The sequence below is a fragment of the Sapajus apella genome, unplaced genomic scaffold, assembly GCF_009761245.1.
Source record: "Sapajus apella isolate SASKATOON/1434 unplaced genomic scaffold, GSC_monkey_1.0 scaffold7, whole genome shotgun sequence".
Lineage (NCBI taxonomy): Eukaryota > Metazoa > Chordata > Mammalia > Primates > Cebidae > Sapajus > Sapajus apella.
In genome coordinates this window covers 33,711,043-33,739,041 of record NW_022436947.1, presented here as the reverse complement: position 1 = coordinate 33,739,041, position 27,999 = coordinate 33,711,043, and the positions used below count along the sequence as shown (strand labels likewise).

Genomic DNA, 27,999 nt, shown 5'->3' with positions numbered 1-27,999 from the left:
AAAGGTGAGGTGAGTGAAATTCTGTTAATGTTTTTCAATATTAGATTATTATATTCACATTAAAGAAAACCTGAGAAATATAGACAATGTAGGAAAAACTAAGAATCCCTCACACCACCGCCACCCAGTGACTTCTACCATTACAGTTCCTTCTTGTCTTTTTTATTTGTGTGGGCTTAGTTGTGAAACAGTTTTCCAAACAACTTTTAAAGTTCATTCTAGCTTAGGAATGTTCCTGTTTTATTACACCAAATTTTAAAATTCTTTTAAGGTAAATATTATACATGATAAATTAGTTATTCCTCACTGGTAAATACTTGGAAAGTTTTGGCTCCAACTTTTTGGTGGGGATCGATTTTTTTGTGCATAGAAGGCTTTTCTGTATATAGGAGTTTTCCTTAGAAATGGTTTTCAGGAGTGGGTTTTTAAAAAATTAACTTTTTACATACATTGCCAGATTACTTTTATTTGTACTAATTTACATGCTACTAGTAGCACCAGAACGCCCATTCACCCTATTCTTGTAAACATTGCCTTTTCTACCTTTGCAAATTTGAAAGGCAAAGAAGATATGTTTTAATTTGTATTTTTATGGAGAGAGTATGACCATATTTTCTATCTGTATATTATAAATTTAGTTTTAAAATCCAGGAAATAGGCAAGCAAAGTGATTTATAGCATGTACTTACAGAAGTAAACAAAAGCATTATGTCAGCTGCCATTTTTGGGTTGCACAGACAATAGTATGGGAGTAAAAATTACAAAAGGTAATACTTGGCCTGCACAATATGGCATTTAAACCCTGAGAAGGGAACACAAAATAGAAAACACTCCTGTGCCACCTTTGAGAAGTTCACATTGCTAAGGTGGAGACAGCACATTTATTTTGAAAAATTCTAAGGTCTTCCCATGATAGTCCTTCATTCTTTTCTCAGCTTGGACCACACCAACTTATCATTGCTCATCATACTGCCGAGGGACTGGAGAGTGCGGCCCAAGGGTGTGGCCCTGGCTGCTTCCTTTTTCAAGTGGAACATTTTTATCTTTATGCTTTTTCTTGTATTTTATGGTATTTACCTAAAATATCATTGTATTATTGATATGTATGGAATGGATATCATAAATTACTTAGAAATTCTGTAGATTTGCAAAGAATGTTTTTAAAAAGATTCTTCTCTTTTCTTAGCCATGGATGTGCAAGCATTTGAAAGGCTTTTGGGACCTTGCATGGAAATTATGAAAAGGAACATCACCACCTATGAAGAACAATTAGTTGCCTTGTTTGGAACAAACATGGATATTGTTGAACCCACTGCATGAAGCAAAAGTATGGAGCAGGAAGACCTGTAGTGACAAAATTACACAGTAGTGGTTAGTCCACTGAGAATGTGTTTGTGTAGATGCCAAGCATTTTCTGTGATTTCAGGTTTTTTCCTTTTTTTACATTTACAATGTATCAATAAACAGTAGGGATTTAATAGTCAGTAGGCTTTAACATCACTTTCTAAAGAGTAGTTCAGAAAAAAATCAACATACTGATAAAATGACTTTGTACTCCATAAAATTATGACCGAAAGGTTTATTAAAATGATTGTAATATATAGAAAGTATCTGTGTTTAAGAAGATAATTAAAGGATGTTATCATAGGCTATATGTGTTTTACTTATTCAGACTGATATCATATTAGTGACTATCCCCATGTAAGAGGGCACTTGGCAGTTAAAGATGCTACACAGCATGGCATCACATTTTTTTTTTATAACTCATACATAGTAAAATTTTAATCATTTTTGTTTTACAGTTTTCTAGCTTGATAAGTTATGTGCTGGCCTTGGCCTATTGGTGAAGTGGTATAAAACATCATATGCAATTTTAAAACTTTTTATATTTTTGCAATAAAGTACATTTTGACTTCTTTGGCATAATGTCAGTAACCTACATATTCCAGTGGTTTTATGGATAGGCAATTTAGTCATTATGATAATAAGGAAAACAGTCTTTTAGATGAGAGATCATTAATGCATTTTTCACTCATCAAGCACATTTCTGCTTCCTTTTTATTTTACAGTTCTCTATATCCTATATCTTTAAAAATTTGATCTTGACATTAAATGTCACAAAGTTTTTTAAAAAGTGATTTAAACTTAAGATCTGACTTTTTTTTGTATTCTCTACTCTAAGATCTTATATTTTAAAAAACTCTCCTATACCAAAAATAATTTGGGATCCTTATCAGCATGCCCACACTTGATTTCTTTGTTCTTTACTAGGCCTACATAATACAGTCCTTTGCAGACAGGCATCTGTTCCCTTGGGTTTCTTTGCTTTCTTAGGATGGTTGCCAGCCCACAATCTCATTGATCAGCAGCCAATGCAGTTTGTTTTTTGTTTTTTTAATTCTTAAAAACATCCCCCTAGGGTGACAGAAATAAATTTTTATGAGTATAATCCTATATAAAGACAAAATGAATTTCTCCCCATACCACATATACCATTAGGCCTTGCCATTGCTTTAAAGTAGACTCATAGTTGAAATTAGTGCAGAATGAACTCAGATGTATTAGATTTTCATTGTTCGTTGATATGCTTAGTATGCTGCCACATAAGATGAATTTAATTATATTCAACCAAAGCAATATACTCTTACATGATTTCTAGGCCCCATGACCCATTGTCTAGAGACATTAATTCCAACCAGTTGTTTGCTTTTAAATGAGCGATTTCATTTGGGGAAACAGGTTTCAAATGAATATATATACATGGGTAAAATTATTCTGTGCTAGTGTAGTCTTACTAGAGAATGTTTATGGTCCCACTTGTATATGAAAATGTGGTTAGAATGTTAATTGGATAATGTATATATAAGAAGTTAATAAAGTATGTAAAGTATAACTTCAGCCACATTTTAGAACACTGTTTAACATTTTTGGAAAACCTTCTTGTAGGAAAAGAGAGCTCTCTACATGAAGATGACTTGTTTTATATTTCAGATTTTATTTTAAAAGCCGTGTCTGTTAAACAAGAAAAAACACAAAAGAACCCCAGATTCCTAGTTCATCATTCTGTATTCTTACTCACTTTTTCAAGTTATCTATTTTGTTGCATAAACTAATTGTTCACTATTCATGGAACAGCAAACGCCTGTTTAATAAAGAACTTTGACCAAGGGTATAAATGCCATTTACGTTATTTTCAGTATTGTTGGTTATATTTAAATTTTCCTTATAATAAAGCACACTTTTATAATAAAACACATGAATGATTGTTTTTCATACTTTTTTTACTTGTTTCTTTAAAGTTTTCTGACTTGCATAATGCATTGAAAAGCATGATAGAAATGTGGCATGTGGAAGCTAACCCCCAGGCCATAACACAGAAAGTATGGTTCTGTATGGCAATAGGTTTTTGACATTTTTAGCTATTGGTCATGTGTGGGAGAAATAATTGTGGTGTACTGTAGATTTATTTGGCCGTTTAGAATAACCAAATAAATCTGGCTAAGTAGGAATTTATGTGTAAAATTATGTAATTAAAACAGCTCAAGTTTGATTTGTGGATGTCATTATTTAATTACTAATCAACAGTCCTTACTGTGTGAGAATTCTTTATTGACCTTTCATTCATTCAAGGATGGAGCCTCCTCTGCCTCATGTGTGGCTAAGGAAAGGGGTGAGGACATTTTCCCCAAGAATGATGGTGCTTTCCCTTGTTTTAAATAAAGGAGTGTGTGTGTGTTGTGTATTTTCTGCATATCCATATGAACTAGAACTTAGTGCAGGTATTTTAACATATATATTACCTGTGACACAACTGAGGTGAATATATGTGTGTTACCATTAGGACTAGTATTATAAAGTCCGATTAAATGCCATTTACAATGCTTAAAAATTCTTCAAGTGATACGGTATGAAGCAAGGGACTTTGGATTTTATTGAAACGTGTAAGATTTAAAAACACCCTGTGTTCTTTTCCTTTCCAAAGCATCTTTAAAGATACTGATAGATTTTTTCCTTTCTCAAAAAATGTTGTAACAAGGATTAGATGACCTTTGGCATTCTTAAGGAAAATTAATGTGTAGGCCTAGAGAGGTAAGTAATACATCTGGATTAAGCCAGAGCTTTGTTAAGTTGCTGAAGAAAGGATTCTTAAAAAAAAAAAAAAAAGTTACTACCTAAGAGAATTAGAGTTACAAGGAATGCTGACTTTAAAAATTAAAAGTAGTGTTTGGTCAGTTTGATGCCAAATATCAGAAAGAATTTTGACAAAAAGAAAGAATTGGAATGAGTTGAGACAAACTTACCTGTTCTAGAATACTTTTAAAGGCAACAAAATTGGTTGAACAATAGACTATAGAGTTGTTCATCTTCACAGGTATAAAAAAAACCTTTAAAAGTATAATGAATTATGGAAATGCAAGCAGTAAAGTATACCAGTTATTCGCAGAAGACTTTTGTACCAAACAAGTCTTCTGTACTATGAGAGCTTAAATCAGTTCAATTTGTATACCTAAGGACAATCAATGACTTCACGAAAGTCATCTACTTTGTGAGTCGACGGCAGAACTCAATGGAAAATTGAGATGGATTGGTTCCTCATCCAACTCATGGCCTCATATGTTTTTCCAAATAATGTTAATGAGCCTGGTATATAAATTGCTATATAGTTTCCAATGCAAAGGGTAAGATTATTTTGAGAGGAAAACTTTGATTTGACCAACAGATCTGGGTCTTTCTTTACCTCTGTATGCCCTAAATTTATAAATCTAAAATTGCCTAGAAAATCCTGAAGAAGTATGTATCACTTATATATGGGAAGAAGTGGTGATATATGATAGGGAGGTAATGTCTACACCATAAAAATGAATGCTACCTGCCAAAGAGGTGGTTTTCTCAGATTTTGATGTAATCATAGTCTGGATCTGGTCATTTTTCCAAATACAAAAAATGCTACAAAATGTACATAAATTAAATTCATGTTTTGTCAGCACCAAACTGATTCATTATAGCATATACATGCATTTTTTACTGTCACTGGAAAACAGAAAATGGCCTTGTTTACAGGCACAAGGGAAAGTTTTCTGTGGGTCTTAACTGCAACAACCCAGACATGAAACCCTAAATATTTCTATTTAACTTGGAAAAAAAAGTTTACAGAGTAGACTCTCGAGTGAGTTTATGAACAGGGAAATATGACCAGTTAAAATCTTAGATAAAGTTGCTATTGATGACTGGTTTTCCATCTTGATCCTACTTGGAAACCTTCCTAGATCTGCTCAGGAATAATAAACTCTGCATCCCTGTAACTTCACTACCTCTCTTAGGCCAAGGGCTGACATTTAATCCAAGTGTAGTTCCTTTACATAATGACTATATTCTTGAAGTATATACAAATGACATTTTTTAAAAGCCGAGTAATATTTTCAGAAAGGTGCACACTATAAAGACATCTTTGGTAAGTCTATTTTCTCATAATTGCTCTTTAAGGCAGAACTTAAAATACCCTCAACATTTTTATCACTTATATGCTGTATAACTTGAAGGAGTGAAAGTGTTAATTAAGACAGACTGGTGCAAAGTAATTGCGAGTTTTGCCCTTTTTTTTTTTAATGGTAAAAATCACAAATTACTTTTGCACCAATCCAATACTTCGCTTGCCTTTGAGTGACTGGCACAGTGAGGGAAACAAAAACAATTAATAGTGCTTGTCATATAAACATAGCTGGAAGATGAGATATGTTCTCAAATAATAACAATGACTGCATAGAGGCAGTGACAGTGAAAGCACATGTAAGTTATTTAACAAAGTCAAATATTCAGACCAGCATACTATATATAGAGCTACAATATGCTGTATATGAGAAAAGTCATGCTGCATGTTTTCCCCCAACTTTTCATTGTTCCCCGGGCATGTATTTTTTTTTTTTTGATTGCTTATTATGGACCAGACAAAAAAAAATGCATGAGATGGTGACCGATAAGGAAGAAGAGAATGTAAATGTGGAGGGGGGTACGAATGTAAGCAACAGTTTAACACAGTGTGATAAAAGTGGTGTACTCGTCCTACAATTTTAATTGCTCTTTATTCGACTTAATTGTTCTTAAAATGAGGTACTTTTTGCTAGCAACTAAACATAGAGAAGGGCCTAGGATACCAGATAGATAGGAGTAGAAAATACTATGTGAGAGTTTGTGTTACATAGTTCAGATAACAGTAATGATCTCCAGAAAACTTGCAGGACATGAGAATAGTCGTTTGAGCTTGATTTTATACATTAGAAGTGAGATGAAATATGAAATAGAACTATTAGTTGCCATCTTTAAATACACTTTCATTTGTACCAAATTAGACTTAACAAAAACTTTTTTAGAACAATTGGGACCAAAAAAGAGTAGTTCTATGTTCTGAGGATACCCAGGTTTATTTCTCTAGACTTGGACTTTCTAAATGCCAGATGAATACAATCAGCTGCCTACAGGACCTCTGGACTCAGATTTCTTGCCTGCACAGCATGCTTATCACCTGAGGTTGAACCTATTCTTTAGCTTCCTCACGGTCTCCAAATCTGCTGTCCTCTCCAGCATTCCGTGTCAGTCAATAACTTCAGCATACCCACCCTTCCCCAACTACTGCAATTACCCAAGCCAGAGACACATTTTGATTCCTCCCTCTTAGAATGATTTTTCTTCCTAATGTGGTTATAGTGTTAAGACATTAACTTATCAGCTTCTGAAGAAAAAGGTCTTGCTTTCTGGTCATGGGAGCAAAATCTAAACTTGAGTTGCGTCAAGAACTACAAGAACAGGAGACAGATGACTCAGTTCTAAAATGGCGATCATTAGCTCCTGCAGATTTCATTACAACTTGCCTGAATTACCTGAGTACTTTGAACTAATTAGAAAATTAACCCATTTTAGAGGATAGTAAGGTATAAGGAAGGATATTTGTTAGAGTTTAAATATGCAAGATGCTATCTGAAAACTTTGAGAAGTACTATTTTGGACCATACATGTATTCAATTTCTCAATTTAGTACTTGTTCATATAATTTCATGTTTACCTTTTGACAATTCAAACTGAGTATTTTCAGTATCAGGCAATGCCATGTATTCAATATCAGGCAAAGCAGTCATTGGTGTGTCAGATATGGTGGAATCAGGGAAATAACATTATTTCACTTCTAATTAGGATTTATCAGTTTTTTTTATTCTGTTCATTTTTTACTATTTCTAACAAATTAGAACTTTATATTTAAGATAACAGAAGTAACTTTACAAACTGTTGGAAAGACATTTTGACAATTTGACATTTTTACATACATTTTGTGTAGTGAGTGTACCAATCAAGAGGAGGTGTTAAACTGATTTTTTAATGTCAATTTCATCATGGAAACATCTGAAGGATAGTTAAAAACTGTAATTATATCTGTTTTAGTCTTGAGTATAATTTACACATGTAACAATTTCCAAGGAGATCTTACTAGTTTGGTACTTTGATCTTTGTTCTGGCTTACAGGTTGGCCAGTTTTACTGGTCACTCAATTAATGATGATGTCCCTGATAAATACACCGAGGGTACTAATGTGGTCATTTAGCTCTCCAGGAAGTCAGAAGATTGGACTAATTGTCCACTTAAAGGTGTAGCAAATTCTAATACTAGTATTTTTTTTTAATACTAGTATTTAATCACTTGTGACTAAATTTAACTCAAAGACGGACAAATATGAGAAAAAGTATGCAAAAAATTTTTTATATCTTTTTATGCTTATTAATTGGCAGTGGTCAAAAAATGGAACTACATGTTTCTGAATGAATGGAAAAGGCTTTATAGAGCTATTCAAGGATAAATTATTATTTGTAATATATTGCACAATATCTGAATCTTAAGTTGAAATTTTTTCCCATTTCTGGTGTCCTCCAATAAAAAAGTATCACCACTAAGGCTTTTGGTAAAACCTTTAAAATAGTTTAACTTTTAAAAATAAGGTTTAGCTGAAAGCAGATCTCATAGTTTGTGAGTATCTCAATCTCTTGCCAACTTTTTTTTTTTTTTTAAAGAGAAAAGCTTTCTAGTTTTCTAGAAGGAGTTAGACATAAATAAAACAATTTTAAATAATCAGGTGAACTTCACAGGCTTTTCTTTGTCAAGAGATTACATGTTGGAGTAGAGTTTATATATTCAATTCTAGAACACGATGACCCTTCATTGCAAAAACAAAAAAACAAAAACAAAATTAGAAAAGCATACACAAAATAGCAGAGACATTCACTTCTTTGAGTCACTCTAACAACTTCTGAAAGACTTGATAAACTCAAATCCTGTCCTTTTTCCTCAAGGAAAAAATTAAGCATTTTGTTGGCTCTTCTTTGAATTACTTTAATAAGAAATAGAATGTTTTATTACTATTTGTGAAATAGTAAATATTTGATCACATGGGAGGACTACTTTATAAATAATTTCACTTCAAGGATTCAAATGGGGAATCCTTAATTTTAAACTTGATTTCAACATGAGGGGTTATTTTGGATTTCTTGATTTGTTACGCGGCTTTCAGGTATATTTAAAAAATCCAAAAAATGCAGGAGTTTTTAAAGAAATAACTAGCTCTGATTTCTGGCTCTGTCCAAAAATTTGCTTTTACAGATTTCTTACTAATGTAGATTTTCCTCATCTTAATTCTAAGCATATATTTAGCGATCTAAAGTTATAAAATCTGAAGCACAATTTACATGATTAAACACTAAAGGTTCAAAGGGGAAAAGCTTAATCATGCCTTTGTAATGTGAATGGTAAAGACACCAATTATTGACTAGATGCTGCCAATTGTGATGACAGCCATGTTTAAAGTGAAGGTAGCTATAAAGCAGTGAAGCGTCTCTGGTGAGTCAGAGAATTCGTAACTTGAGGAACTAACTCCTAGTGGAAATGAAGTGGAAACACAGTTTCTTTCACCAATGAGAAAACTGAAGAAGAGCGTTAACAAAACTCCTCTAGAAAAAGAGCGTTAACAAAACTCAGCAGAGAAACTTACAGGTATGATTCACAAATTAAACCAGCTTACGTCATACATTATGCCCCTCTGTATTACGTTAACCAACGAACATACTAATCAATATGGAAAATGCCGCTTTAACTTGCCTCAATTTCGTAATCGCCCGCCCCCTGCTCCCGCCCCCGTCCCCGCTTCGTAAATTCTCTAGACCCTGAGCTCCTTGTTTGCTCACAGTCCCTCCCCCAGCCTCAATCTTCCAGTTACTTAGCCGGCGCTCAACAAACGTTAGGTGAATTGAGCAGTGCTGACAAGGCAATCTCAAGTTGCTGTCCCGGGGGTGGTGAGGCAAGGCACAGGAGAAAAGGACTTCTAGTTCTTCCCACTGCCAGTGGGGCCCCCCAGCATCACTTTCGGTCCCTTCGTGACAGGGACCGTGCTTTGTGGGTGACCAAGTTCCTCGCAAGCCTGCAGTGCTTCCGCTGGTGCAGTCATCTCCTTCCCCTCGCACTAAAACAATGCCCTGGCCTCCTGCCAAACTCTTGAGCAGCGAGCAACTCTGGCTGTTTATGGCCCGGACAGGGTGCTGTAAGAAGCTTGGGCCGCTCTAAGAGTTAGCAGTGGCCGGGAGAAAGAGAAGAGGCCCAAGCATTAAAACACTCCCTTCCTCCGCCCCCTCCCTTTTGTCCCAGACACCAAAACAAACGAGCTGATACACGTGTCCCTATGACTCTTGTTTACTATCAAGACTGCGCAGTGCGAGCGCCTCTGGGATATGTAGTTCAGTTCTTCCTCGGCAAGCAGTCTCCCACAGCCAAGGACCAACGCTTGAGACTACGAACCCACAATCCACTTCGGGGACAAAGTTTTGCTCTGGTCCCCCGACTCTCGGCAGTACTCCAATCCAAAGCACTTACTCTGGTGATTGACACGTCGTGTTCTCCAGTAAACACAACACAAAAGTCAATACACGCCCGCCCCCCGAGACGGACCACGGCATCACCCAATGGGAAAGGGGAAGAACCGAATGGCAGTTCTGCAGACCAATAAGAAGGCGAAAGAGCTGGGCGGAGGCTCAACCCCCAGGGAGTTGAGGGGAGGGGGAAGACGAAGCTTGAAAGACTTGGTAATGGCGACGGGTTTGGTAAGTAGGAAAGTTTCGGTTGAGGAGTAAGAGCGGCGGCGGCAGCAGTGACGCGCGCGGGGGAGGCCGGCGTCAGTCGGAGAGGGGGTTCGAGAGCTGCTGGTGGTGTTGTCGTGGCCGGGGCGGCCCGCGCCTGGGCTGCCGGCACTTCGCGGCAGGTTTGTTGTCTTTCAGTTCGGGAAGAGGTGGGGGTGGGGAAGGGAGGGGCAGGAGTCCGGGGGATCCGGCGGCCGCGGAGGGGGGGCTCGGGTACGCGTTCCTCCTCCTGGCAGGGCTGCCCTTGGGATGGGGGCACTTAACCGTTCGACTGGTGCCCGCGGCGAGCCTAACAGACCAGCGCCTCCCGCGAGCTCACCTGGGCTTCGGGGCGGCGACGCTAGGGGGTCTCGGGCGGGGGCCGGGAAGAGGCTGGGGGAGGGCGACGCCCCGGCCCGGTTAGCGCGGTGGGTGGCCGGGCCGGGTGTGGAGATGGGGCGGGTCTGGGTGGGGGAAGGGGCCGACGCGGCGCCGGGGCTGCCCAGGAAAGTTTGACTTCAACTCCCCGCTTGTGGGCGGAGGGTCAGAGCTTGGCCAGGGGTGGGGACGCGGCCGGATGTGGGGGACCCCAGTGAGGCGCCGCCTCCTTCTGGACCGAGTGGGCTCCGGCCGAGCTGAGGAGCTCGCGGAGCCGCTGGGCCCCGGGGCTCATTGTTACGCAGTTCGAATGAATGGGCTCCCAGGCGCCTGCGCGCTGGGGCTGAGCCGAGGGGAAAAACAAGCCCGGAGTCCAAGCTGCGGTCACATGATGGGGGGAAGGGAGGGGAACGCGATGAATGGCGAAAGAGGGTGGGGGATGGACTTGGCGTGAACCGGGAGGCGCTGCTCTCTGTGACCCAAAGGGGAGGCTTGGCAGGCAATTCCAGTCTCCGCCTTTTAACCTATGCTGCCGCCGCAGGCCGATTGAAACAAAACAAAAAGAAGCCAGGCGAAGTCGACAGCCAGGTTTTTTGTAGCTTTAAATGCTGCGTGCTGTCTCGGGTATTTCACTCTCGGCTGTGCACTCTACAGTCTTAAGTTCATTCTTTGGGAGTTTTCAGCTCGAGTCGTGTTTTAGAAGGAGCACTTACAGCGAGGCAATACTCAAGTTTTTATGTTTTGTTTTTGACTCACGATGCCACCATGCCAGGACCAGAGGAGGCTTAGAAAAGGAGTTACACATACTGGGAAGCGATGGAGTCCTACCAACAGCTTGGATGAAGGGCTTTAGATTTATTAATATTTTCCTCTAAATAGCTGTGGGAAGACTCTTAATAATCGTGGTTTTGAAATTAAAGTTACTTTTTGAGAATTAGAATAATTTTAACATTTTAAAGTATTTACATATGTAAATTTCTGATCATTTTAACAGCGATCTAAATCTGCAATGTATGTCTTGTACTTTTTTTGTTTTTTATGATATTGTGTTTTGCTTTATCTTGCAAACGAGTGGTAGAGTCAGTGATTGGTTCAGTTTCCTTGGTCAAACTCATTTCTTGCTAGATAGATAGTAGTTGACAAAGCTTCAAGGAGATTTGACTTACCTTGAGAATTAAATCTACTCAATGTTTTTGGGTTATACTTTTCAGGAGCCATTTAACCACTTTAAAGCAAAATATTGCTTGTACTAACTTGAATGGTAAGTTACAGAATGAAGTTCTGATTTCACTTTCCAGTTTCATCTTAGTTTCGTAAACCCAGTTATCTTTTCTCTGTCTCGAATACCCTTCCTCTTTCTTCACCTCTCAAAAGTCCTAACTACATACACTAGTTGAAAGGGTACCTTTTCCCAGGATTGCCCGCCTACGTGTCTCCGCTATCCTTTGTGCTTCACAGGGCACACCTCTCAGACTTCAAACATGATACCGTCATTGTAAAAATTCACATTTTTATAACTCTTACAGTGATATGTATGTATGTATTTTAGATGGAGTCTCGCTCTGTCACCAAGGCTGGAGTGCAGTGGCACGATCTCAGCTCACTGCAACTTCCGCCTGCCGGGTTCAAGCGGTTCTCCTGCCTCAGCTTCCTGAGTAGGTGGGACTACAGGCACACGCCACCACTCCCAACTAATTTTTAGATATTTTTAGTAGAGACAGGGTTTCACCACGTTGGCCGGGATGGTCTCGATGTCCTGACCTCGTGATCTGCCCGCCTCGGCCTCCCAAAGTGCTGGGATTACAGGTATGAGCCCCCGTGCTCGGCCCACTATATTTTAACTTCTTTGGATTCTTTCCTCACTAATACAAGTGCGCAGTGAAGAAGGCGTATTGCATAAAGGCATGGAGTTATTAAACTGCGGTGCCCTGAAGGTTCTTTAGGGTGAATTGCAAGCTGATGTTTTGTATATATGTTTGAGATAAAAATACTGCTACTCTTCTCTGCACCTCCCGCATGCGCATTATCCATTAGAAGTTACTGCTGGCTGGGCGTAGTGGCTCTTGTCTCGCCCGGCGCTTTGGAAGGCCAAGGCGGGCGGATCACCTGACAGAAGTTTGGGACCAGCCTGGCCAATGTGGCGAAATTGTACTAAAAATACAAAAGTTAACTGGGCATGGTGGCGCGCGCCTGTGGTCCCAGTTACTTGGGAGGCTGAGGCACGACAATCATTTGAATCTGGTGACAGAGGTTGCAGCGAGCCGAGATCGCACAATTGCACTCTAGCCTGGCTGACAGAACAAGACTCTTAAAAAAAAAGGAAAAGAAAAGAGTCAATGCTAGGAATTTTGTGTGTATCTTTAAGTATGAAAGCAAGTATTTTACTTAGGATGGAAAAATTGCAACAACAAAAAAATTAAAGCTGCCAGATACCTGCTTATCACAAAATTCAGAGAAAAATGGCATACTGTAATATTCTTATTAACTGCCTGATACCAATAACATTATTCATATTTTTCATATACTGAGCAGCATTTACTTTCGTGCTTTATAATTTCTACTGTAATTTTGTATAAACTAGAAAAGTAATTTTCTCCGTAATGTGGTTTAGTTTTTTTTTTTAAGTTATTGAACATAGCTTAGAAAAGCTTTTTCCACAAGTTTTTACAGATAATGTAAAAACATTTAGGAGAACAATCAAGTTTAGGAAAACAAGTTTCATAAGAATTTTTAGATGATGTCAAATTTTATTATATGACTCATTTTAAATACTTATTTGAATTGACAGTACTCAAACAGTTCATGGATGGCTGCTTGTGGTATTAATGGGTTTCTGTTGTCTTGATCAATACAGCATTTCATGTTGATTGAGCATGAAATCACTAAGATCTTGTATAGATGTGGATTAGGCAGTGTCTGTGGAATGTAATATCTTTTATTCCTACAACAATTCCGATAGGTAGATAGGTACTAGTCCTATTTATTTTTTTACTTGTTTTTAAAAAAGTTTTGGCCGGGCGTGGTGGCTCACACCTGTAATCCCAGTACTTTGGGAAGCCGAGGTGGGTGGATCACGAGGTCAAGAGATCGAGACCATCCAGGCCAACATGGTGAAACCCTGTCTCTACTAAAAAATAGGAAAAATTAGCTGGGCGTGGTGGTGTGCGCCTGTAGTCCCAGCTACTCAGGAGGCTGAGGCAGGAGATTGCTTGAACCCTGGAGGCGGAGGTTGCAGTGAGAAGAGGTCTTGCCACTGCATTCCCACCTGGTGCCTGGTGACAGAGGGAGACCCTGTCTTTAAAAAAAAAAAAAAAAAAAAAAAAAGTTTTTAAAGATGGGGTCTTGCTCTGTTGCCCAGGTTGGTCTTGAACTCCAGGCTCAAGCGATCCTCCTGTCTCAGCCTCCCAAAGTGCTGGGATTGCAGGAATGAGCCACTGAGCCTGGCCACTAGCCTTATTTGCAAATAAAAAACCAGACCCTAACGAGAAAACAGGCCTGGAGGTTTAATTCAGGGCCATGAAAGTGGTAAGTGACAAAAACGAATCCCCTAAGGTTTTTTGTTGTTGTTTCCTCTTTTTTCTTAGCCCAGTGGCAAACTAGAGTTTTAGACACATTTCTGTGAAATCTGTTGGAAATACTCTAAAAAAACAGCATTAAGTCCTCCCAGGTGCTTTGGGTGTAGAAAGTTACATTTAATATACTTTGTTATGGAGGTTTGTTTTAGCGTGTAATTATGTAACCCATTTAAAATACCTCAGTTTCAGAGATAGAAATTAATTGCAAATTGCCTTTTCTTCACCCACTCTGAAAACAATTTGAGCATGTAGTCTGGACTGGTTAGGGGAGAGAGTATAGAAGATCCTGCTGTGAATTCCATAAAAAGATAAGGACTCAGGGAATAATAGGCCCTTGAAAGCAGGAGATAACCCATGCTGGCCTATACCTTTTGTCTTTTTTCCCTCTCAGCGCTCCCCTTCAAAAAGAAAATGGTCCCATTTAGTTGTCATAGTCCCGCTTTCCCCATACATAATAATACTTTATTCACAGAGCTGTTCCGTGTTTAAAATAAAATTAGATGAAGTACATGGAAATGCTATGTAGGTAGGCATTTTGTAAAACCTCTCTTCTTCATTCATTGAGACTTAGCTTTTTCTCATTCTCTCTTCTTTTCCTGTCTTAGGATTTTTTGGATACTTGCTTGTGGAAGTTTGTATACCAAAAGCAATGTGGTCTTCCAATAAAATAAAATTTATAATACTGAATGTGACATTTCAGAGTGTAACTTCTGGAAAATTTTACTAAGAATCACTGATCTAGTGAAAAGATGACATGTACAGAATGAACTAAAATACAAGACAAGCTGTGTTGAATCTAATACCAAAGCAGTATACAAAAGCATGAATGAACAATAGGGTTAGCTCTACCAGGATATATCTGAAAGAGGAGCTTGTTTATCAAAATGAGTATGTAATTGGTATAATGTATGTAGGGGAGCCTTATTGAGTAAGGACTTTTCTGATATTCCTTTACTGTATTGGAGACCTTGCTTGCTTTCTCCAAAATTCCTGAGACTGAGAATTAGAAAAGAAAGAGGGAATTCCAATTGAAAATAGACAGAATTAGAAGAGACAGAAAACTTGCGTATATGGTTTTGAATTTTGTTTTCAGGTATTGAATTCTCAGAATAGCCCGGTGAGGTAAGTAGAGGGACTGCGTGAGTCTGAGATTGAGTGGCCTGTCCCCAGTTACTCAGCCAGTTAGAGTGAAACCGAAGTCTGTTGTCTTGAAGTCTAGATTCTCTTACTGTACAGTAGTTTTACAGCAGCAGAGCTTCAGTTTTCTCAGGACCAAACTTTTCATAGCCTTGAGCAGTGAGAGGTGTGAACATAATCATTCAGTAAATATTTATTTGGTCCCTTTGGTTATTTATAGTAGCTCTGTTTTAAAATTAAAATAATATGTTTTTCCAACTTCATTTAAGGAGTTTTGAATGGTGGTAGGTAACGAAAACAAAGCCCTGAAGAAATGATAGAAGTTGCAAAGAGATGTTAGTGTACTGTACTTGGTGAATGTTGGAAACTGGAGGACCTGCTGTGGGGAAGAAAAAAAGTTCTTAGCTGGGAAGAATGAGGATACCAAAGAGCTCTGCAGAGGGAGGGGGTAGACAAAACAGACTGCAGCTGTGCTTCTGTGGACTCCAAGATATGTGTACAAAGGATATGTGTATGAACAGTGCTGTTCTTGGGGTCCACTTTTATTGTGTGTAGTGCATGTAAAATTGCACTTTATGCACTGTATACATATGTGTAGTGCATAACGTGTAGTGCAACTTCTGAATTTCATAACAAAGGTAAAAGTGGTAAATGTTCTAAGTTCAGGATTGCAGATAGGTTTGACTTATGCAGCTCACATCTGTATGTGAAGCATAGTACAATTATAGGATTTTTAGTCATCAAAATAGGTTAAATTATATTGTGTATACTTAAGATGCTAGAAAGATTTCTATGGAAAGAGTTAAAACCTCCTATCTAAAATGTTAATATTAGCTGTTTAAAGAACTCACATAGTATGACTAGTTCCACTTTTAGGCGCTACTAAATAAGGAATCTGCACTGATACTATCAATTACCTTTTCTCAGAACCATTGTAAAGGAAGCTGGAGACAGGTGGCTTACATAGACAGAGATTGGGAATGTGAGTATCTTTTTTTAAAAAAAAAAACAAAAACCTCCTAAAATGTTGTAGGTGTTCTGCATACTTATGCAGTGTTTCGGTATGATTTTGTCCATAGACTCAAAGAGACTGTTTTAAAGTATAGTTCTGATCATGTCAGAACTCTTAAAAAATCCTCAGTGGTTCTTCATTGTCTGATAACTGCTAATCATAACAGTAGCCACTGTGCAGTGAAGGTGTGCTTTGTGTTAGGCACTATTCTGAGCATTTTACCTAATCTCACTGAGATTTTATAACAACCTGTGAGGTGTAGGTACTTTTATTTCCATCTTATAAACAAGGCATGAAGATTTTAAGTAAATTGTTTAGGGCACATAGCTAATAAGTGGCAGATCTGGTGTATAAACTCAGGCAGCCTGATTTCAGAGCCCCCATTCTTGTCTCTAAATAAATAAATAAATAGTTTTCCTATAAGTAGAATTGAACATTGATCCTAGACTACCTTTCCATATAGTAGTATTCTTATAGCCTCAGTATTCATGATCACATGACACACAAGGCCATCCTACTTTGTGGTGAAACTAGATTCTACATTCTTCTGATCTCATCTAGGACTTTGCCAGCTGTATGAGTTTAATCCTGTGAGTTTCTCTCACTGGGAGACCTCCCTCCCTGCTCTTCTTTTAACCCATTCATAGCCAAGTCCTGCTCTGTAGAACTGTGGTCATCTGCTTGTATCTTTCCACTAAAGCATAGATTCCTTGAGACTCATGATTAATTGTTCATTAGTGAGGTCCAGATTGCAACTAATACAATGCCTTGTACATAGTATTTATTAATGATTTTTTAAAATAAGTAGGAAATTAGCAACCATTTTTAGCCCAGTGTGTCTCAATATTTTGTACCTGGAAACAAAAACCAGTGCATAAAGTTGTACCCCATGCGAAATAGATCCTCTGGGGTTGAGGCCTGGAAAACGTTTTTTTAAAGCATGTATATGATTCTATGTGCCACAGGATGGAGTTGAGAATCACTGATGAAGCTCAGTTTGCTCCGTTTTTTATTTTTTCAGGGAGAAAGTGGAGCCTCAAAATCATGATTTCATGCTTGAGAAATAGATTTGTGTTACATTTTCTCTAGTTGCTAGTTTTGTGGGGGAAATTGTTATATCCCAGCATATTTGTTGTAATTATTTGCCAAGACTGATTGTGATCAGTGCATTGTACTAAACTGGAGAAGTGTTAATTCCTTCCAAATTTCATGTTTTAGGGGCTTAAAGTAATGGCATGATATGACTTTTATTGAGATGTGTTGGATGATTTGTCATAATATCTCCCAGGGAGTAGAGTGTTGAAACTGAATAGCTATCTGATTTCCACCTGTTAAATATGTATTTTCAGTAACTGTTCTATTTAGGACATTACAAACCCAAAGTACGTTTAATATTGCCCTACATCTGGGGATAAAAAAAAATTTCAAAAGACATTATTTTACATTTTTTTCACTACTTCATTTCATTCTCACAACTCTCAGTAAAGTAAGGCAGGTATCATTAGCTCTATTTTACAGATGAAGATGTTGAGTTAATGAGAAACTCAGTTACTTTGGTCATATGTTTGGTAAGTGATCAAGCTGAAACCAAAACCTGTTTCCTTACATCTAACCCAGTGCCCTTTTTGCTACACCATAATATATTGAGTAGTCAGTGTTGAGCAAGGATCTAAAGCAGTGCCCAGGATAAGAGTTATTTTTGAGGAGTATAGGCAGATAGCATCCAAAATAGAATATTAGACATACAGTAAGGCAATGTGCATGCAGTTGGGCTATGTGTCAAGAACCCTGTAGGAATCTAAAATAATCAGATGTAAGCAAATAACTTTTAGAATAAGAATATAAATTCAGTGGTGTTTAGAAGAATGAAGAAGCTGGGAATAGCATATTTAGCAGTAGGGGGGTTAAGTGAATTTTGGCACATTCTTATGATGTATATTTAACTATTTAGAGCTTTGAAAAAAATTAATGGCATAAGAAAATGCTTATGAACTTATATTAGGCAAAAAGGTATCAAACTATAATATGAAGTTGGAAGAAAAACACTATTTTGTGTATGTGTGCATGAAACAGATTGGATTGTAATACATCAAAATGTTAAAAGTATCTAAAACTGGTTGGTGGTGTTAGAAGTAATCATTATATTCCTCAAAATTTTTTTTTGCCATTTTTTGCACAGTGATTGTATTTTCTATTCAAGAAAACATTTCGAAAATGTAAAAGATCATGAAAAAGCCTTTTAGAAAGAAATTTATCAGTGTCACCATTGTTTATTGGCAATTAACACAATGGCTTAGAAAGTTTATAAATATTAAGTAATTAACATTTTTTTCGGTGCAGTTTTAATCAGCCTGCACAGGGATACTTGACTTTCAGTGACTTTTAACAGCAGTGTATTTTATTTATTTTGAGGAAAAATATATTGTTGCAGAAGTCAAGATTTTTTGGGTATTTCATGTTCACTCATTAGAACTTTATTTTTCTTTAAGAGGCGAGGTCTTGCTACATTGCCCAGATTGGATTCCAGCACATAGGCTCAAGCAGTCCTTCCACTTCAATCTAACCCAAGTAGCTGGAACTATAGGCGTGAGCCACTGCATCAGGTTAGAACTTTTTAAAAAAATGGAATTTAGACTAGAGCCTGAGAAATCAGAAAATCTTGCTGTTGTCCCTTATGTTAGAGAACTAATTTGATTATTGTGCAAAGGGTGGAATAAAAGGTATAACCACGTTTTCCTTTCATAATAATATTTAGTTGTTGGACTTCGCTAAGAAATTATTTAAATGTGTTAACCCATATTCTCTTCCTTGTGATAACTTTGTAGGCTTGCAGGTAGATTTACTAGTTGTTTAACTAAGTTTGCCATGATTATTATTCATCTTTTTAGACATCATATTCTATTCAGAATGACAGGTATCTATTTTGGCTAGATCCCAAATTTTCAGTAGGAAAGCCTAAGAACATTTTTATTTTTATGAGAATTGTAGTATATGGCCATTTAAAGAAACTCTTTCTTAAACGTTCTTTGAAAATGCATTTTTTAAGTGTGCTGAAGTAGTTCACTTTCAGAATGAGGAAGCAAAATAACAAACAGTAAATAGATACATTAAAATAGAATTTTTCTTAAAAAAAAAAAAAAGGAAAAAAGGGAATATTCCTTCAGTCTTTTTAACTTTTATTGAGGAAAGTCTTTAAATTTTCTTTTGAATTTGAAGGTACAAGTGAAGCAAAGTCTTATTAGTCTCAGTATTTGCATCTGAAAGGATGGTTACTAGGTTAAATAAATAAAAAAATATATAATGCCATTATTCTTTAGTAGGAAAGACTTTTTAAAAAAAATAAATTCAAGATATTAATCTATTGGGATTCCAGTATAATTTAGCACTGAGCTTTCAGTTGTAGCCCAAGATATTAGGGAGTCATCCTGGTCTGAAGAATTTGAGGGAGCTATAAATGGCAGTATATGATTAAGTTAAAATGTGACACTGTGGCTGGGCATGGTGGCTTACGCCTGTAATTTCTGCGCTTTGGGAGGCTGATGTGGGCGGATATCTTGAGGTCAGGGGTTTGAGACCAGCCTGGCCAACATGTCAAAACCTCATCTCTACTAAAAATAGAAAAATCAGCTGGGCGTGGTGGTGCATGCCTGTAATCCCAGCTAGTTGAGTGGCTGAGGTAGGAGAATCCCTTGAACCCAGGAGGTGGAGGTAGTCGTGGGCCGAGATCATGCCACTCCACTGCAGCCTGGGTGACAGAGTGAGACTATGTCTTAAAAAAAAAAAAAAGCAACATTGTCATGCCTTTGATTTATTTTGTGTTTGTGTAATGCCCAAATGGCATGGCTTGACATTTTTTCTTCTGTTGTTTTTAAGTCGGAGCACCATAACATGGTGTGGGAAGTGAAGACAAATCAGATGCCTAATGCAGTACAGAAACTCCTGTTGGTGATGGACAAGAGAGCTTCAGGAATGAATGACTCATTGGAGTTGCTGCAGTGTAATGAGAATTTGCCATCTTCACCTGGATATAACTCCTGTGATGAGCACATGGAGCTTGGTAAACAAAATTAAAAGTTATATAGGAATCTCACTAAGATTCTGATAAATTTTCATACTTGGCCAGCTTTTCCACCAACCTTCACTGGCTAGAAAAGTATGTGAAGTATTTGTATATTAGGAATTTTCAACATTATGTTATTACTTTTAAAATATTACTTAAAACCAACATGAGTTGGACTATTTGTGGTTATAGAGATACATTCACAGATTAATAAACTGCTTTGTGTATAAAGATTCGTCCCCACTTGTGGCTTTTTGAAAGATGCTGTTTTTGAAATATACTCCAGAGAGCTCAGTGAAATACGCTTAGCCACTCTTCATGTCACATTTGCTGGTATAATGTGGAAATTACAGTGGACACTTGAAACTTGAGGATCTGACATTTATGGTTGTCACTATTACTAAACTGCTCCTCGAGATATGTGACCTGTATGTAGAATGTGTAGGTTTGTTGAGGTATGTTTTTGAATTGTATTGCTTCGAGGCTGGTGTTCAGGAGTATAGAGCTAACAAGTGACCTTGGATTACTGCCCAGCTTCTCAGCTTGGCTTTGCCCCCATTTAATATGGGTTTTTCCTTTATGTTTATAAAAACCCTTAGGAGAAGATACAGCTGTCTTAACTTTACAAGTCATGAAGTGGAGGAGATTATGTACTACGGTAGTGTTTGGAAATTTGGTGATCTTTTTTATTTTTTTATTTTATATATATATATACACACACACACACACTGCGTTTTAGGTTTTGAGGTACATGTGAGGAACATGCAAGATTGTTGCATAGGTACATACATGGCAATGTGGTTTCCTGCCTTCCTCCCCATCACCTGTATCTGGCATTTCTCTCCATGTTATCCCTCCCAAACTCCCCACCCTCGGCTGTCCTTCGCCTAGCTCCCCTCCACAGGCCTCAGTGTGTGATGCTCCCCTCCCTGCGTCCATGTGTTCTCATTGTTCAACACCTGCTTATGAGTGAGAACATACAGTGTTTGATTTTCTGTTCTTGTGTCAATTTGCTGAGAATGGCGGTTTCCAGGTTCGTCCATGTCCCTACAAAGGACACGAACTCATCGTTTTTTATGGCTGCACAGTATTCCATGGTGTATATGTGCCACATTTTCCCTGTCGAGTCTATCATCGATGGGCATTTGGATTGGTTCCACGTCTTTCCTGTTGTAAACAGTGCTGCAGTGAACGTTTGTGTGCATGTGTCCTTATAATAGAACAATTTATAATCCTTTGGATATGTACCCAGTAATGGGATTGTTGGGTCAAATGGAATTTCTATTTCTAGGTCCTTGAGGAATCGCCACACTGTCTTCCACAGTGGTTGAACTAATTTACACTCCCACCAACAGTGTAAAAGTGTTCCTATTTCTCCACATCCTCTCCAGCATATGTTGTCTCCAGATTTTTTAATGATCGCCATTCTAACTGGCGTGAGGTGGTATCTCAATGTAGTTTTGATTTGCATTTCTTTAATTACCAGTGATGATGAACATTTTTTCATATGTTGGCCTCATATATGTCTTCTTTTGTAAAGTGTCTGTTCATATCCTTCGCCCACTTTTGAATGGGTTGGTTTGGTTTTTTTTCTTGTAAATCTGTTTTAGTTCTGTATAGATTCTGGATATGAGCCCTTTTGTCAGATGGGTAGATGACAAAAATTTTTTCCCATTCTGTTGCTTGCTGATTCACTCTAATGACTGCTTCTTTTGCTGTGCAGAAGCTTTGGAGTTTCATTAGGTCCCATTTGTCTATTTTGGCTTTTGTTGCCAATGCTTTTGGTGTTTTGGCCGTGAAGTCCTTGCCTATGCCTATGTCCTAAATGGTTTTGCCTAGGTTTTCTTCTAGGGTTTTTATCATGTTAGGTCTTATGTTTAAGTCGTTGATCCATCTGGAGTTAATTTTAGTGTAAGGTGTCACGAAGGGGTCCAGTTTCTGCTTTCTGCACATGGCTAGCCAGTTTTCCCAACACCATTTATTAAACAGGGACTCCTTTCCCCATTGCTTGTTTTTGTCAGGTTTGTCAAAGATCAGATGGTTGTAGATGTGTGTTGCCTTCGAGGCCTCTGTTCTGTTCCATTGGTCTATATCTCTGTTTTGATACTAGTACCATGCTGTTTTGATTACTGTAGGCTTGTAGTATAGTTTGAAGTCCAGTAGTGTGATGCCTCCCACTTTGTTCTTTTTGCTTAGAATACACTTGGCTATGCAGGCTCTCTTTCGGTTCTGTATGAAGTTTAAGGTGGCTTTTTCCAGTTCTGTGAAGAAGGTCATTGGTAGCTTGATGGGGATAGCGTTGAATCTGTAAATTACTTTGGGCAGTATGGCCATTTTCACAATATTGATTCTTCCTAACCATAAGCATGGAATGCTTTTCCATCTGTTTGTGTCCTTTCTTATTTCGTTGAGCAGTGGTTTGTAGTTCTCCTTGAAGAGGTCCTTTACGTTCTTTGTCAGTTGTATTCCTAGGTATTTTATTCTCTTCGTAGCAATTGTGAATGGCAATTTGTTCTTGATTTGGCTCTCTTAAGTCTGTTACTGGTGTGTCGGAATGCTTGTGATTTTTGCATGTTGATTTTGTATCCTGGGACTTTGCTGAATTTGCTTATCAGTTTCAGGAGATTTGGGGCTGAGACAGTGGGATCTTCTAAATACACAATCATGTCGTTTGCAAATAGAGACAGTTTGACTTCCTCCTTTCCTAATTGAATATCCTTTATTTCTTTTTCTTGCCTGATTGCTCTGGCTAGAACTTGTAATACCATATTGAATAGGAGTGGTGAGAGAGAGGGCATCCTTGTCTAGTGCCAGATTTCAAAGGGAATGCTTCCAGTTTTTGTCCATTCAGTATGGTATTGGCTGTGGGTTTGTTGTAAATAACTTGTATTATTTTGAGATACGTTCCGTCGATACCTAGTTTATTGAGAGTTTTTAACATAAAGGGCTGTTGAATTTTGTCAAAGGCCTGCTCTGCATCTATTGAGATAATCATGTGGTTTTTGTCTTTGGTTCTGTTTATATGGTAAATTAGGTTTATAGACTTGTGTATGTTGAACCAGCCTTGCAACCCCGGGATGAAGCCTGGTTGATTGTGATGGATAAGCTTTTTGATGTGCTGTTGCAGTCGGTTTGCCAGTGCATTATTGAAGATTTTTGCATCTGTGTTCATCATGGATATTGAAGTTTTCTTTTCTTGTTGAGTCTCTGCTGCGTTTTGGTATCAGGATGATGTTGGTCTTATAAAATGATTTGGGAAGGAGTCCCTCTTTTTGGATTTTTTGGAATAGTTTCAGAAGGAGTGATACCAGCTCCTCTTTGTATGTCTGGTAGAATTTGGCTGTGAACTCATCTGGACCTGGGCTTTTTTTTAGTGGGTAGGCTATTAATTGCTGCCTCAACTTGAGCCCTTGTTATTGGTCTATTCAGGGTTTCGACTTCTTCCTGGTTTAGGGTTGGGAGGATGCAAGTGTCCAGGAATTTATCCATTTCTTCCAGGTTTATGTGCATAGCGTTGTTTGTAGTAATCTCTGATGGTGGTTGAAATTTGGAGATCTTAAGGTGCTTGAATGCCAGGGATTTATTCGGCCATAGTATTTATTGAGTACTGGTTATTGTTGAGCAAGGAGTGCCATTTTAATCAGGTAGTTGATCTTCCACCATCATGTTTTTAGTTTCAGGAGGAACTCAGAAACTTAGGTCCCAGGGCAGTTAAAAAAAAAACAAAACTTGTGCCTTCTACCTGTGACTTCATTTAAAAAGTTAATTTCCTGACCTTCAAAAACAGAAATGAACTCTTTGCTGTAAGTAAATGTTGGTCAGAGGCAAACAGGGAAGGGAAATAGCTATACCAGCATGAAAATTGTAGGGTAGAATTATTTTAAATTGGTATGATGTTCTAGAATGCCTTGGCTGCTTCAGGACTCTTGTGAAAGAAATCAGTTTTTATGAATGGATATCCTGAATCAGTACTTTTAATTAAAACAGTTCAGTTTGGCTTGGCATGATGATTCATGCCAGTAATCCCAGCACTTCAGGGGCCAATGTATGGGGATCATTTTGAGACCAGGAATTCAAGACCAGCCTGGTCAATATAGCGCGGGTTTTTTTTTTGAGACGGAATCTCGCTCTGTCGCCCAGGCTCGAGTGCAGTGGCACGGTCTCAGCTCACTGTAACCTCCACCTCCCAGGTTCAAGTGATTCTCCTGCCTCAGCCTCCTGAGCAGCTGGGTTACAGGCGTGCACCATCATGCCCAGCTAATTTTTATATTTTTAGTAGATATGAGGTTTCACCATGTTGGCCAGGCTGGTCTCAAATTCCTGACCTCAAGTGATCCGTCTGCCTCAGCCTCCCAAAGTGCTGGGATTACAGGCCTAAGCTAATGCGCCCAGAAAAAAATTTTTTTTTTTAAATTAGCTGGGCATGGTGGGCACGTGCCCGTAGTTCTAGCTCCCTAGGCAGAGGAGTGAGGATCACTTGAGCCCAGGGGTCCAAGGTTGGAATGAGCTATAATTGCACCACTGCATTATAGCCTGGGCAACAGAGTAAGAGCCTGTCTCAAAAAAAACAGACCAATTTTTAAAAAAAAAGTTAGGACATTTCAGTTTTAGTAGACTGTTTTGGAATATTTGCCTGAATAGGAATTATACATACTTTTATAGTGACATTTAGGAGACTAGAAGTTTTCTTGACTTGCATATTTAAGGGACCCAGTAGGTTTGTGGAATTTGTAGGTATGTGTTTCATGGAGAGTTGTTTTTTTAAGCCTTCAAGATGAGAAGACATACGTGTCTGTATGTGTGTGTGTATATAGTAGGAAAGAAAAAGCATCTTTATATACATATAAATAAAGCATATATTAAAAAAAATATAAAGCATCTTTATATATATAATTTTTTTTTTTTTTTTGAGATGGAGTCTTGCCCTGTCACTAGGTCCAAGTGCAGTGGCACAATCTCCGCTCACTGCAGTCTGGCTTACTGCAGTCTCCCCCTCCCGGGTTCAAGCGATTCACCTGCATCAGCCTCCCAAGTAGCTGGACTGCAGACGCATAGCACCATGCTGGCAAATGTTTTGTATTTTAGTAGAGATGGGGTTTCACCATGTTGGCCAGGATGGTGTTGTTCTCCTGACCTCATGATCCGCCTGCCTCGGCCTCCCAAAGTACTGGAATTATAGGCGTGAGTCACCACACCCAGCCGATATATATGTAATTTTTTTTAAGAATGTGTGTATGTGATTTTTTTGAAGAATTGAGTATTTTGGAATTCAGTATTCCTTATAGTGCTTGGTATGTACATGAGTGGTACTTGGATAATATTTCTAGTCATCTTTTGGGGAACTGAGAGGGTCTCATAACTACCTTTTAGGAATGCACTCAATACATATTAAGTTCAGAATTTATTAGTAAAAAGAAATACTTTAGCACAGAGTTGTGTAAGTTGTATACTTTAGCACAGAGTTGTGTAAGTTGTAGCTAAATACATGATCTATATTATATACGTAAATTATTGTTTTCATTATTATAGTAACTTGTATAACAGGTTATTAAAGTATGTGAGTAATAAGTACATATAACAAACATAAAATGCCTTTTTCTTCATTAACTTGTTAATGTAGAAATGTCCCAGTGGCATATGGGTCACTCCTAGGTGATGTACAAAAAACTAGGGGGTATAAAAAGTAGAAAACACAAACCAAACCATGTTTTTCCAGTCTGCAAATAGAATTCTAAATTTATGATTTTCCTGTCTCAAAATTATTTAGCTAAAATTGAGGACTTCTCTTTTAATTACAATATTGTTCCTTGTATTAGTAATTTCATTTTTATGATTTTGCTTGTGTTTATTTGCAGATGACCTTCCTGAACTTCAGGCAGTTCAAAGTGATCCTACCCAATCTGCCATGTACCAGCTGAGTTCAGATGTTTCACATCAAGAATACCCAAGACCATCTTGGAACCAAAATACCTCAGACATACCAGAAACTACTTACCATGAAAATGAGGTGGACTGGCTAACAGAATTAGCAAATATTGCCACCAGTCCACAAAGTCCACTGATGCAGTGCTCATTTTACAATAGGTAGGAACATTGATTATATTTTTATTTAAAAATTATATCATTACAAAAAGGTTTTATTTAAATTTTTTCCTATTTTAAAAGTAATAATGCTTTAAATTGTTAGAATTTAAATCGTCATTAGAATTAAGCTCCTAATCTAATGATCAAAGAATTATTTCACTCACTACCGCGATTTCATGTCTTAAGAACTAGATAAAGGTGATAATGAGAACTGGAGAGTAAAAAATATTTGTAAATGTTTAAAATAGACCATGAAATACTTCATTATACATTTCTACATATAGAAATGAAAACTGTATTTGGCTAAAGCAGCATAGTTGTAATCAAGATTATATTTTAAATTATATTATCAACCTTGAGTTTGTTTCCTTTTGGTCTAGCTTTGTTTCTTCCATAGTTTACGTGGCCTTACATTATTTATGTGTTTGCTAATTCTAAAATTTGCTAATATTAAAATCTTAAACTTACAAAACTGGATTCCCATTGGTAAAAATCACTGTTTCATATGTTCAGACCAGAGTTAATGAGTAGCTGTGTTATGAAATTATGGAAGTTTCCAGCTAATATGCCTAAGGAGGCCTAAATTGAAAACACTTCATTATTTATCCCTAAAAAGAAATTACCCATAAAATATGACAGTTTATAAGGGACACAGATGCCCATATTTGCACACCTATAAGTGGAAAATGATAAGACCAGAGTTTTATACTAGGTAATGTAGGAATAACTGTAAATTTTGTTAGTACTTCTAAGTTAGTATCATGCATTGCCAAATAATAGACTTACTAGGTATGATATCTCATTTTTATTGCAACACATTAAGTTGTGCTGCTTTTCTTTCTTTTTCTTTTTTCTTTTTTTTTTTTTTTTTTGAGACAGAGTCTTGTCCAGTTACCAGGCTGTAGTGCAGTGACACAGTCTCGGCTCACTGCAACCTCTGCCTTCTGGGTTCAAGCGATTCTCCTGCCTCAGCCTCCCAGTAGCTGGGACTACACATGTGCACCACTACGCCCAGCTAATTTATTTTTATTTTTATTTTTCTGAGACAGAGTCTTCTGTCACCAGGCTGGAGTGCAGTGGCACAATCTAGGCTCACTGCAACCTCTGCCTCCTGGGTTTAAGCCATTCTCTTGTCTCAGCCTCCCAAGAAGCTGGGACTTACATTGCGCGTGCCACCACACCCAGCTGATTTTTGTATTTTTAGTAGAGATGGGATTTCACCATGTTGGCCAGGATGGTCTCAGTCTCGACCTCATGATCCCCCCACCCACCGTGGCCTACCAAAGTGCAGGGATTACAGGTATTAGCTACCCTGCCTGGCCACTGCTTTTCTTATATATATATATCTTATATATATATATATATATTTTATATATATCTTATATATATATATATATATTTTATATAAATCTTTATGTATATATATTTATATATATATATATTTTTTTCCACTTATTTTATTGCATTTTAGGTTTTGGGGTACATGTGAAGAACATGCAAGATTGTTGCATAGGTACACACGTGTCAGTCTGATTTGCTGCCTTCCTCCCCATCACCTACATCTGCCATCTCTCCCCTTGCTATCTCTCCCCAACTCCCCACCCCCCA

General features: G+C 37.8%; 2 protein-coding genes across 5 annotated transcripts in view; both read left to right on the top strand.

The window, feature by feature from the left end:
• PRKAR2B (protein kinase cAMP-dependent type II regulatory subunit beta) overlaps positions 1 to 3,256 on the top strand; it is a 103,282-nt gene extending 100,026 nt beyond the window's left edge. The window contains exon 11 of the mRNA XM_032275708.1: positions 1,187 to 3,256. Coding sequence (XP_032131599.1) covers positions 1,187 to 1,320 — 134 coding nt within the window. The 3' untranslated portion in view covers positions 1,321 to 3,256. The remainder of the gene's footprint in view (positions 1 to 1,186) is intronic.
• Positions 3,257 to 10,055: 6,799 nt separating this feature from the next.
• The window catches only part of HBP1 (HMG-box transcription factor 1), a 44,989-nt gene continuing 27,045 nt past the window's right edge, over positions 10,056 to 27,999 (top strand). The window contains exons 1-3 of one of the 4 annotated variants that reach the window (XM_032275702.1): positions 10,056 to 10,130; positions 20,121 to 20,304; positions 26,163 to 26,391. In XM_032275702.1, the coding sequence (XP_032131593.1) occupies positions 10,116 to 10,130; positions 20,121 to 20,304; positions 26,163 to 26,391 (428 nt within the window). In that variant the 5' untranslated portion in view covers positions 10,056 to 10,115. Of the gene's footprint in view, positions 10,289 to 12,302; positions 12,330 to 18,816; positions 18,851 to 20,120; positions 20,305 to 26,162; positions 26,392 to 27,999 lie in introns of those variants that run through there. The other 3 variants (XM_032275703.1, XM_032275705.1, XM_032275704.1) reach the window with 3 other exon arrangements.